Source organism: Corvus kubaryi, unplaced genomic scaffold, assembly GCF_017639235.1.
Source record: "Corvus kubaryi isolate FWS band 111438036 unplaced genomic scaffold, C.kubaryi_AGA036_p1.0 66, whole genome shotgun sequence".
Classification (NCBI taxonomy): Eukaryota; Metazoa; Chordata; class Aves; order Passeriformes; family Corvidae; genus Corvus; species Corvus kubaryi.
Genome location: NW_024582054.1, coordinates 5,606,368 through 5,617,334, shown reverse-complemented (window position 1 = coordinate 5,617,334; position 10,967 = coordinate 5,606,368). Strand labels below are relative to the sequence as shown.

Sequence of the window (10,967 nt, the reverse complement as noted above, 5' to 3'; positions counted from 1 at the left end):
GGTTCCATGTCCAGAGGACAGTTGTTTAGAAATTATTAACTTGTGGGCACAGAGTATCTAGTTTCAGTTTTCAGTGTGCTACACTTGTCCTTGTGACCCCAGGAAAGATATTCTTCCCTTATTATGCCTATGTAAATCGTATGTGTTCTTATTGAGAAAAAGACTGTATGCATGTGGTAGTCTGTGAGGGAATATATCAAGTTAAATAGGGACTGCGCAAAGTTTGGGTAATTCTTCTCAGGGGTTGAATGTAGGGGTAAGCTGTGGTTGCAATCTTATCACAAGATTCACGATCATGCAGTGAATTGGCTGGCTAGAGTCTCCTTGGTGCTTTCATCTGTTTCCTTGTGCCCTTTTTGTTTTTGTCCCTTCACTTAATTAAATTTTATTCTAGTGTTGATCTATTTTTTCCCTTGCTTGTTTGCTCATATTGAAGTAATAAATAGCAATTTTCATTAATTACAAATTTCTTCAATAGTGAACTAGAATTTAAAGTTATTTTAGGTTTTATTTTAACATAACTGTGTTTTATGGATTCTGAAGTAAATATGTACCATCTTCTATAAATATTCAGGTGCAGTTCTGAAAAGGTACATATAAAGCCCTTGAAGTCCTTGGGATATAGGTATAAATACCATGTAAAGGGATAGCACAAATAACTACACGTAGTTGGTTCAGATCATGAAGTCATCTTGGAAATCAGATTTGCAGCTGCTTATGCAGAGAAGCAAGAAATGGAAATTATTGTAAGCAAGCTGAAAATACCTGCTGTCAAAATCACCTTGTCCTGTGCTCATCAGATTTACATCTTTCTGCTGCATAATCAGTAGGTTCGGAATTGCTGAATTTGATACATTTCAGTGCAAAATTGGCTATCCTGATCTGTGAAAATGGAAGCACAGGCTCTGCTTTTATTAACACTTCACCATTATTGCTGTTCTGCCCAGACAGTATCTGGAGGGAAAAAAATCAACACCTAGTGATGCATATAATGCTTCCTGCAACACCTTAACAGTAGGGGGTTTTGCCTCCAGGGTAGAGAGAAAAGGGAGAGAATTGCTTGCTATGAGCTGGAAAAGCAGCGCAGTTGGCTCTGGCAGTGAGGGGGTTGACTGACAGTCTGCAGTGCAGTGGAGTTAGCTGAGCTCCCTATATGGCTGTGGATTAGCTATATGCTAATACTGATAGGAGAGGAGCAGTACAGAGCGCAGTGAGCTGACGGTGGAGGCGATCAGCCTCAGCAGAGCTGACTCCTCAAGAGCCATGGCTGAAGGGGGTGAAGGAGGGGAAGATGAAATACAGTTCCTACGAACTGTAAGTATCTGCTTTTTATAGGTCATGTAGTACATGATTTTGTGTCTCACATCTATTTCTTTTCTGTTGTATTAAAAATAAAGTGTTATTTCTGTGCTGGGCTTTGCCAAATGGCAGAATTGATTTAGTCAGTGGATAAAATAAAGCAAGAATAAGAGCTTTAATAGCATCATGCAGTCTCAGTATGTTCTTCCCTGAATCTGCTCAATAGCCAGTTTTGTATAAGGAGACCTATTTCCGCTGTAATCCCCTGTGTTTGAAGCGTCCTCATCAACTTTGTACTTGGGTTTCTAAATGTAGCATGCCAAATATGTGACCTCTGAAACTTCTGTCTGGGTTAGATTTCACTGACATTAACAGAAGCTTTGCAAATAGGAGTGCCTTAAAATGATGAATAAACCAAGCAAGCCCCTGATGACCTCTTCTGATAAACATGCACACAGAAGCACACTTGTGTGTAGGAAATACCAACAGATGTTGAAGTCAGGGCTCTGCAAACGTTTGGGGTCTTTTCTCTACTTAAAAGAAGCTTATCTTTAAAGGAGATAAGCATTTCTTTGGGAAGGGGTGTTAATTAGTGAAATATCCTCCACTTGGTGTAATTTTCTATAAAAAGCCTTCACACCATTCTTTCCTAAAGGTTTACACAAATCTAGTATGACAACTAATTTGGACTTTTAAGCAAGTAGTGTACATGCATTAATTTTTGGAAAGAGGATAACATCCTTTTCATGTCTCATCTTGTGTCTCCTTATTTTTACCCTGCATGACTAAGAGTGTGTTGTTGTGTAACTAACATGGAAAAACTGCTATTAAATGTGTGTATTCCCTCCTCTTTCCGTGCTGTCTTTACTTTGCATTTATCACAAATAATGTTCCATAAACAGACTCCTCTAGAGTTGATTCAACTTTAAAAGGGAAAGTCACTAAAATAAAACATGCTAAGTTCCCAAAGTAAGAAATTACAAGATTGATTTGTGAGAGGCTGGGGTAATTTATTGATGGGAAATAAAGGTTGGAGTAAGGTGATGGCTGCTGCTGAAAATTGTTCAGGTGTGATGAAGTGTCATTAGTACTTTTAAGCCTCAGAGAATTTAATGGAGGGGGGGATGGATAATGACAAGGAAAAATCTTTTCCAACATTCCTTCCCTCTACTACACTTTTTAGAGGTACATAATTTAGCAGATTACCCGGCCTTTAGGGAAAGGTGCTTTAATCCAAGCCTGGAGCTTTCAATGAGTATCCTTCATCCTTTCACTTTTTAGGATGTTGCCTTGACTGAACAGTCACCCCCAGTGATGGAGTAAGAAGCTTTGCCCTTTCATAGGTAGCCTGTGTGTGCTACATGAGATGGCAATTTCTGCTGCTGTGATACATTCTCGTGCTAGAGTACCTCTATTGCACTTCTTTCCAATGATTACAATGAAGTGCTCAATAGAGGTGTGGGCCAAAAATGGAAATAGCAAAAGGGAGGCTATGCAGAAGCGTTCCTTCCATGTAGTGCTAGGAAATCTTTTACAGGGGAAAGAATGGACGGGATTTGTGTCTTGGAAGTTCTAGCTACTTCTGCTCTAAACAATCATGTCTGTTACTGCTGTCTCCTCTCCATCATAAAAATTCCTTCACCTTCGTGGGGAAGGGATGAATTGTGGTTTCTTAATATACTGAGAAAGGAAATATTTGTTAGATACTGAGCGCTACAGTAAGACACACCTTCAGCACTGATTTCTTACAGCTTTTATTGCTGCCTAAACACTGTTTATGCTTACAAACATAAAGTACAGTAGTCCTTAACAACTCTTACAGTGAAATTGTTAATCAATTAGGATCTTCTCCAAACCAAAATATTTTCTGGGAATTTGGATTGTTACTTAATATTTCCGAGGCTTGTGCAGCTGAATCTTCCTTTGAAAATGTTGATATCCGTACTTTTATTTTTGAGTCTTTAGAGAGAAACTTCTCTGGGATATTTTAGGGTCTTGGGGATAACTCTTGGTTAGGTATAAAATAAGATTAGGTGTCTTTTGATTCAAAGATATCATACAGTATTTTTTGAAAGAGCAAGAGAATAAATTCTTAGAAGTCTGCTTAAATTATTGTTTGCTACCTTAAAGACAAATGTCTGTCTGTCTTCGATATTTTGTTGGTTATGATTTTTTTGTCTTAAGTCATTGTTCAGTTTTGTGCCTCACTTCTAGGTTCTCTCCTGACATAACAGGTCAAGAAGCTTCTTAATGCATGATGATGAAATCTGTATTTGTTTCTCTGGAGCAGCAACTTATGGGCACAATTACAGGATTTGATGGAAAACTTTTTACTATCACCTTCTTCCAAAACATTCCTTATATTTGATTAGTTTGGCAGCAATGGGAATGACAAAGACCTAAAGAAAAATTCCAGAGAGGATAACAACACTATCATTGTTCTTGTAGTATTATGTCTTCAGTACTCATTTCAAGTATGTCCTAATGCTTGTGTGAAGCCTTTACATGCAATGACAGCATTTCAAGGAAGGTGTTATTTATACAGCGTAATTTCTGTTCTGAATTTTTCCCTGACTTGTAAGTTCAGTATGAACAAAAATAAATATATAAACACACTTTTTTTTTTTTCTTTCACTGCTACCCTGTTGTTATGTCTTTGTTATGAAGTCTTTGGTGTTTTCTTTCTTGTAACAATGCTTGGAATTGTTTATCTGTTTTTCTAGTTGGTGGCTTCCTTCTGGATTTGGCTCTGGATATTCAGCGTGTTAGGTATGGAAGGGAGAAGCAAAGCACTTGTTGCATATGTGTAACATTCAATACTGCTGTGTCTTAGTTTCCTGTTTGTTTAGATGGTTTTCCCCTATTGGTTATTTGTTACCCCTTCCTAAAGTGTGAATATGCGAGAAATCAATGTAGCTGACATTATACAGCATTAGGTGAGAATACATATGCTAACCTGTCCTGTTTTGAGATAACATACTGTGGAATATAGAAAGAACCCTCTGGCCCTTAATGAGTGAGTGTAAAGCATTCTCATTTGAGCCTTTCCTAGCTACTGGGAATTTACTGCTATGATAAATTGATGAAGTCCTCTCCTCTCTGGAAATTATTCACAAGTTCCCACTGCTGCTGAATTAGTCAAATATGAGGTGGTCTCGGTCTTGGAGCAGAGAGCTTTTGCCTTCTTCCATTAGAAATATTTAAATAGTCACTTGCTAACAGAAACTGAGAACGTGGTTGAGGATGGGGGGGGATGTCCCACACCTGCCCAAAGCAGTTCAAATGTAATGAAGCATATCAAAGTTGTTTGCCATATTAGAGCCGAGGTAATGGCGGTAACATTAGTTAATAGGTCTATTGCTTCGCTATTTTTCCTGAAAGTAATAATATTAATGAAAGAGTTTCCCCTTATTTTAATGGAAATACATTTTTTTTATTTTTGAGGTTGTTCATTAGTCAAGAAAGTTCTGCCTTGTATTCTGTACATCTAAATAGTGTTTGTGCTGGTGTGTCTGGGCATAAGTGTATATGTGCCTTTGTGTACATGTACATATGTCTGTGTATGTGTGGTTCTTTCTCCAGCTAGTTGCAAGTCCTTCATTTCTGTGAGTGACAAAGGCCTTACCTACTGAGTCTTCCTTAACTTTTGTTCTGATAAACCTCTCCAATCATTATCTAAAAATTTCCACATAGGACTGGGAAACTGTTTTCTTCCATAGACTGGGTGTAGTTCTCCCTGTTATACTTAAATAGCAAAATACTGTTACAAAGACCCAGAAGAGAGTATTTGCTTTTTTTTTTTTTCAAGATCTAGTACATGTATGTAAATTTACACAATGAGTTTACAGATATTTTTGGGTTTATTTTTGTATTGAGTTGCTGCTCAAAATCAAGATAATTGAGTGGCTCATAAACATATTTATTTGTGGATACGCATTCTTGTCTATATTTCTTGAAAATGAGGTCTTCTACTGTTCAGATGTTAAAAATGAGATGGGAAGTAATCTCAGTTTTACAGTATGAACTGTCAGGTATAGCGTGAATTAGATTTTTTTTTTTTCCCCCAATTATTTACACTGTTGCCAAATATAAATATAAAAAGTGCTTTTTAAAAACTATTTTAAGAGTTGTATTAATCATTTCAGTTTATCAGGGATTAATGTGGCATAAAACCAGTTCTCCTTTAGATGCTTCTAATACATGTTGTTTCATCGAATCTCTGTTCCTGGTTATCCTGTGTTTCTAGTGACATAACAAAGAGCATATGAAGTGGAGATATAAAAATAATTTTTCCTTAATAGTCCAACTTTATATATGATAGTTATGCTGCTAACTGCATGCTGGTATTCTGTATCACAGATCTCTGTCTCTTGATTCAGTACAGTACAGATATATCCTATAAAATACTCACCAGACCAATACTTGTAAACAAACATATTGGACAGATGTCCAAATACGAGACAGTAATGGAAGATATTTCTAGGGAGAAGTCTTTAGCAGTGGTTAATTAAAAACTGAGTAAATGTAGAAATTGATCTCAGTGAGTTGTGCATTAATTTGTAGAAAAGTATAGAAAGGATAAGAAATGCCTTAAGATCACGTCAGTGGAATTCCTTAAGAATGCCTTAAGATTAAATAAGTGAAAGCCTTTTTTAAGGGAGCTGGCACAGATTCTGTGTGCTTTTTGAACAACTGTGTGTATTCCATTGCATTGTTTTCAAATTAATTAGAACATTTTGTCTATTGTCACTGAAATGTACTGCAATTCATGATACAGCAGTTCTTTAGTCAGTCAAGTCCTTTCAAAAAAAAGCGTAAAAATAAAGAATAATGTTATATAAAACTTGAATTGCTTCCGCGAGTTGGTGTGTATTAGGAGTTCAGATATTTCTGAGTTAAATATTTCTGTATCTGTTAATCTATTTATCTCTGTGCTTTAAATCTCCCCCTTCTGATCCTATTGCTACAGTTGTACAGTTGTATAGCAGTCCATACTTCTAAGTCTTTTAAGTTGTACAACAAAAATTGTGCAACAAAAAAACCAAAAACGACATCATGTTTCTTTCTCTCCCTCTAAAAAGGGTCTTTTAAATAGATTTGGTTTTGCTTCTTAAACTTCAGGCTGTCGCCAGTACAACTACTTACAACCACTCTTCTTGTCTTATTTTCCTTCATTTTCTACCATGGAAATCTTACTTAATGTTGTAAATTTATCCTGAGTTATGTTTCTAAGAATTTGTAGTGTTCTTCTTTGTAAATAATGTTGCTCCATTTATTTTCACCCATTTAACTCCTGCTTTTACTACCTGCATGTGTTCTCAGCTTTATGAATATTTTTGCCCAGTTTGTCACTATAGGCAAAACTGCTCATGCTCATTCTTTGCTTAGGACTATTTTCCTGCTGAAAGTAGGATCATATTATAGGACAGATTTAGAATATGACAAAGTTTCCAGTGCTGTGTTTATTTTTCATTAAATTAATAGTAAATCTTGTGCAATTAGTTGCAATGTCTTTTCAAGGCAGAATTTAAAGCAAATGCTCTACCGTAGTATAAAGACAACATTCATGGCTTCAGACTGTAGTGTGTGTCTTTTTTTTAACCCCCAAACATGTTGGAATAGTTGCTTGACATCTATATCAGCCTTTCAGTTAATTTGTAATAATTTCTCTTTTGGAGTAAAATAAATTTAAATGTGTGTTTTAGGCTCCTGGCATGAAATAGTTCTTTGCACCATGTTTAGATGGAAAGGGAAACACTTCAGTAATTTGGTATGTTTAATTTAATGAAAGTGGTTTGAAGTTTATAAAAAACCCAACTCTAATAAATACTCTGGGGAAAATGCATTTTCTGTGTGATGGTGTATTAGAAGACTACATCAGGTAAAGGAGAGCAGAAAGATGAAAAGGCAAGTAGAGCTTTTACAGATAAAACAGTGAACAATGAAGACTTGCGTCATGATTAATCAGAGGTGAAGGCTGACTTCTTTCTATCAAATTGAAGGTAGTTGAGGTAGGAGCACGCTTCCAAAAGGTCCTGACATTGCTCTTGAGATGGTACATGGTTTGGTTGGTTTCCTTGAGACATTTCTTATGTTTTGTTTAGCATGGATCTATAGACTAGACTGTTTTTCTCCACAAGGATGTAGATCAGTAAAGTTCAGAGATGCATTGTAAAACAATACATAATCATAGTACATGTATATATGATATATGTATGTATATATCGTATCGTATCATATCATATCATATCATATCATATCATATCATCATATCCTATCAGATCTATGTGATATATGTAATTATATGTAATGAGTTGTACTTTAACAAGCTGCTTCATATTGGACCAGTGTACATCAGTAAAAATCAAAACAACATTATACTACATGAACTCAGCATCGTGGTTTCCTACTGTTTCATTCTACAGAAAAAATTTTTAAAATGCCATTTGAAAAATAAATCAGTGCATATACTACAATATTACAAATCCAATGTATTGTTAGAAAATACTTGGGAAATTGAACATAGTCATGATAGATTTAGTTTTAAGGATAGAGCTAACTACTTCCTTGTTAGTTTCTTTTCCTTTTTCTTTTTTTCCTTTTTCCGGTTACATTTCTGGGGGTATTTGGTGTTGATGCAGTTCTGCTGAAATAACATCAAATTTGTTACAGTCAAGAAAAACTCTTCAATCTTGCCTTAGAATTTTAGTGAGTGTAAAGCCTTTTGATAGGACTCGTGACCATGCAATAATCCTAAATTAATAGCCAAACATATATTTCCCTTTTCCTCCTAGCCACACTGGTGGTTGTTGTAGGGATTTGTCTTCTGCTCATGCTCTGCTTTTTGATGTCCAAATGGGAATTAATATCTTCAGTAATAAAGATTGAATTTTTTAGTGATGTTATGCATTTTTATAGAATGCAGCAAGTCGGTTTTCTGATCTCTAGTCCCATGCCATACTAACTGGGTATCGAATTCCAGCAGTGAATATTGCCTCTTCTCAGTTCCCATGGCAGTGCTGTGACCACATAGCCAAATGCTGCCAGGTGCATTAGCTACACATTCCAAAAATTAAAACAGATTTGCACGCATGGAGGAGATGAAAAATAAAATTGGCATGCAGTTATTTTGAAGATATGGAATTCAATAACAGGACACTAGCTAAAAGTTGTGTGTTTCTTGGCTTCATACACAATGCAGTAATCTTCTGAAGTGGAATTGGCAAATATGTGACACCTCAGGGTGCACCTAAAGTAGTTCAAAATTGGGATATGCATTGGAATTATAACAGCCTACAGGGAAGTTGATTTCATTCCCCACCCCCCCGATCTGCTTTTGGTAGTGTCTCGGTATGATGCACACAGAGCTGCTGATTGCCAGTCATTGCACACCTGCTGTCAGTCGACTCTCAGTCTCCACAGACGTGGTTCAGCTGTAAATAGGAGCTGATGACCAGTCTGTAACCACCCTTTTCCAGTTCCCTCTTCTGGCACATTGCATCCATGGGGATGAGTGTCAGCTACTGTCAGCAGAAGTAACAGCAGAGACATCAGCAACATAAAGTGAAAGATTCAGTAGTAACATCAGGTTTGTTCCTTCTACTGGGCTTTTATCCAAATAAGCAAGTGCTAGTTCCTCAGTGAGCTGAGTAGTCAGCACACGCCTGAGCTGTTTTTAGTCCACAGCAAACATCTCTGTCAATCCTGAATATTTCAGCTACTTCAGCACTCAATCATGTTCACTAATACCTTATACTAGAAAACCAACTTCCCTTGACAAAATTGCAACGATCTGAAATCTCTTCAATAACTAAGTAATACAGAAGAACTGCAACTTAAATAAAATCTTATAAAATTACTTGTACAAAAAATAGAATTTCAACTTGCAAATTGAAGCACCTTTTTAAAAGAGGATGCAGAATTAATTTACAGCACTGGAAGTTTAACATGCTTTCAAACTACATCAGCAGTACCATGTACAAATAGGAGTACAAGGATCATCAAGCTTAGAATATATACTAGTACTAAAGCCACAGGTGATTCACTAGAATGCTCAAGGCCAAATGACTCCCATTTCCCAAGACTCTGATGCTCATTGTCATCACTGCCTCATCTTTTCTGTATATGGAAAATTCTCAGAAGACCTATACACCTGATACATATTAAAGATACTTAATGTCAGCAGTTTGTATAATTCAGAAGCTGTTAAAGAATGTATGGAAATGTCGATACAATTAGTTAACATTTTGACTAAAAAAAAAAAAAATTACCTCCCCAGCTGTCAGTATTAAACTCCAATTTAACATCATAACTGTCTTCTCAAGTGCATATCCATTTCTGTTGCACTTTTCAAGAGACCAAAATCAATAGACCTTATAGTTTCCTTGTGGCCAAAGCTGGGAAAGGTAGAGTTTAGAATTTGGAATATCTCAGTATGATCATATAGATCATGATTGCATTTGTAGTTACAAGGTAACCTCTTTGTGAAGAACATTCATGGGACAAAAGATTTTTTGCTGCATTCATATTGACCATTACAGGACTAAATGCTAATAGGGATTAATAAGATCTGATTTTCTGATTTGTCTGTGGAAAGTTAATACTGATTGTGTGCCAAACCTTCGCTTAAATTTTTTGCATTTTTCCTTTATTTTATGAGCTTCTTTGATATATTAGAGTTAATAGAGTGAGTTTTTTTAAATCCATAGGAAAACATTAACATTCTAATTTGCAGACACTAAAGCTTTTCTTTAAGAGTTGCTCCTTCCTTGCTTTCCTAGTAAAGTTTTGCAGATCTCTTGGAAATCTTTGTTTATTTTAATTACTTTGTTGCCATTTCCTAAGTTTTTAGACAGTAAGAAATTTCCTCAAAGAAGAAAAAAAGAAGGATATCACCTGCATTTAAAATATATTGATATGAATATATACTGATAATGTTAAAAAAATTCTTTATTAAGGAAAAGAACTTTATCAGAAGGGAAAATGATTTTCTTACTAAGGTCTTTGTTCATTTTTTGATTTGAAAAGCCGCAATTTGATGACTCATTGTGAATGGCCTAGCTAGCCAAACTGCAGATAAGTTACAGAAGCTGTTGTTAATGACCTTTTACTGCAAACCAGAGTATAGTTGCTATTTCTTGTCATAGATGAGGTTTGCTTGTCACAAGCAATAAGCTGTAATGTTGTATCCACTAGTGCCTTGCTATTGGAAAACACCAACTTTGAGAAAAGCTGAACAAGGCAGTATGACATTTCTGTGATTTATTTGAAATTCAGGAAGCTTGGTGGTATGTGGAAGACTCTAGATTCATTCACAGCATGTAAATTGAATTTCATGACAGAAGTTTGTTTTTGTTAGAAAGACCCATTTTGTTCTACCAGGGATCTTCCTAAGCCAGCTTCTCTCAAGGTTGACCTTAGGCTTAAATAACATCACTGACGAAATAAGGGCCTGTTTATAAAGCTTAACTTGCCAATTAGAGCAGTAATATGAACTTTCTTGCCCTTGCCAATATGAAGACCATTTAGAATCATAAATCACAACATTCTAAAGGGTGAAATGTGTCCACCACAATGCAAAAAATGGAGGGGGAGGAGAAATCTGCAAGGGAAAAAAAAAGATGAAAGAGGTGATATTCTGTTAAAGATAATCCATGGCATCTGCAGAA

The 10,967-nt window shown here is 35.9% G+C and overlaps 1 protein-coding gene across 14 annotated transcripts in view; it reads left to right on the top strand.

The window, feature by feature from the left end:
- Positions 1–1,143: 1,143 nt before the first annotated feature.
- Positions 1,144–10,967, top strand: part of RYR3 (ryanodine receptor 3) — a 201,778-nt gene continuing 191,954 nt past the window's right edge. For 11 of the 14 annotated variants that reach the window (XM_042047585.1, XM_042047581.1, XM_042047575.1 and 8 more), the window contains exon 1: positions 1,145–1,314. In XM_042047585.1, the coding sequence (XP_041903519.1) occupies positions 1,264–1,314 (51 nt within the window). In that variant the 5' untranslated portion in view covers positions 1,145–1,263. Of the gene's footprint in view, positions 1,315–10,967 lie in introns of all 14 variants that reach the window. The other 3 variants (XM_042047584.1, XM_042047583.1, XM_042047577.1) reach the window with 2 other exon arrangements.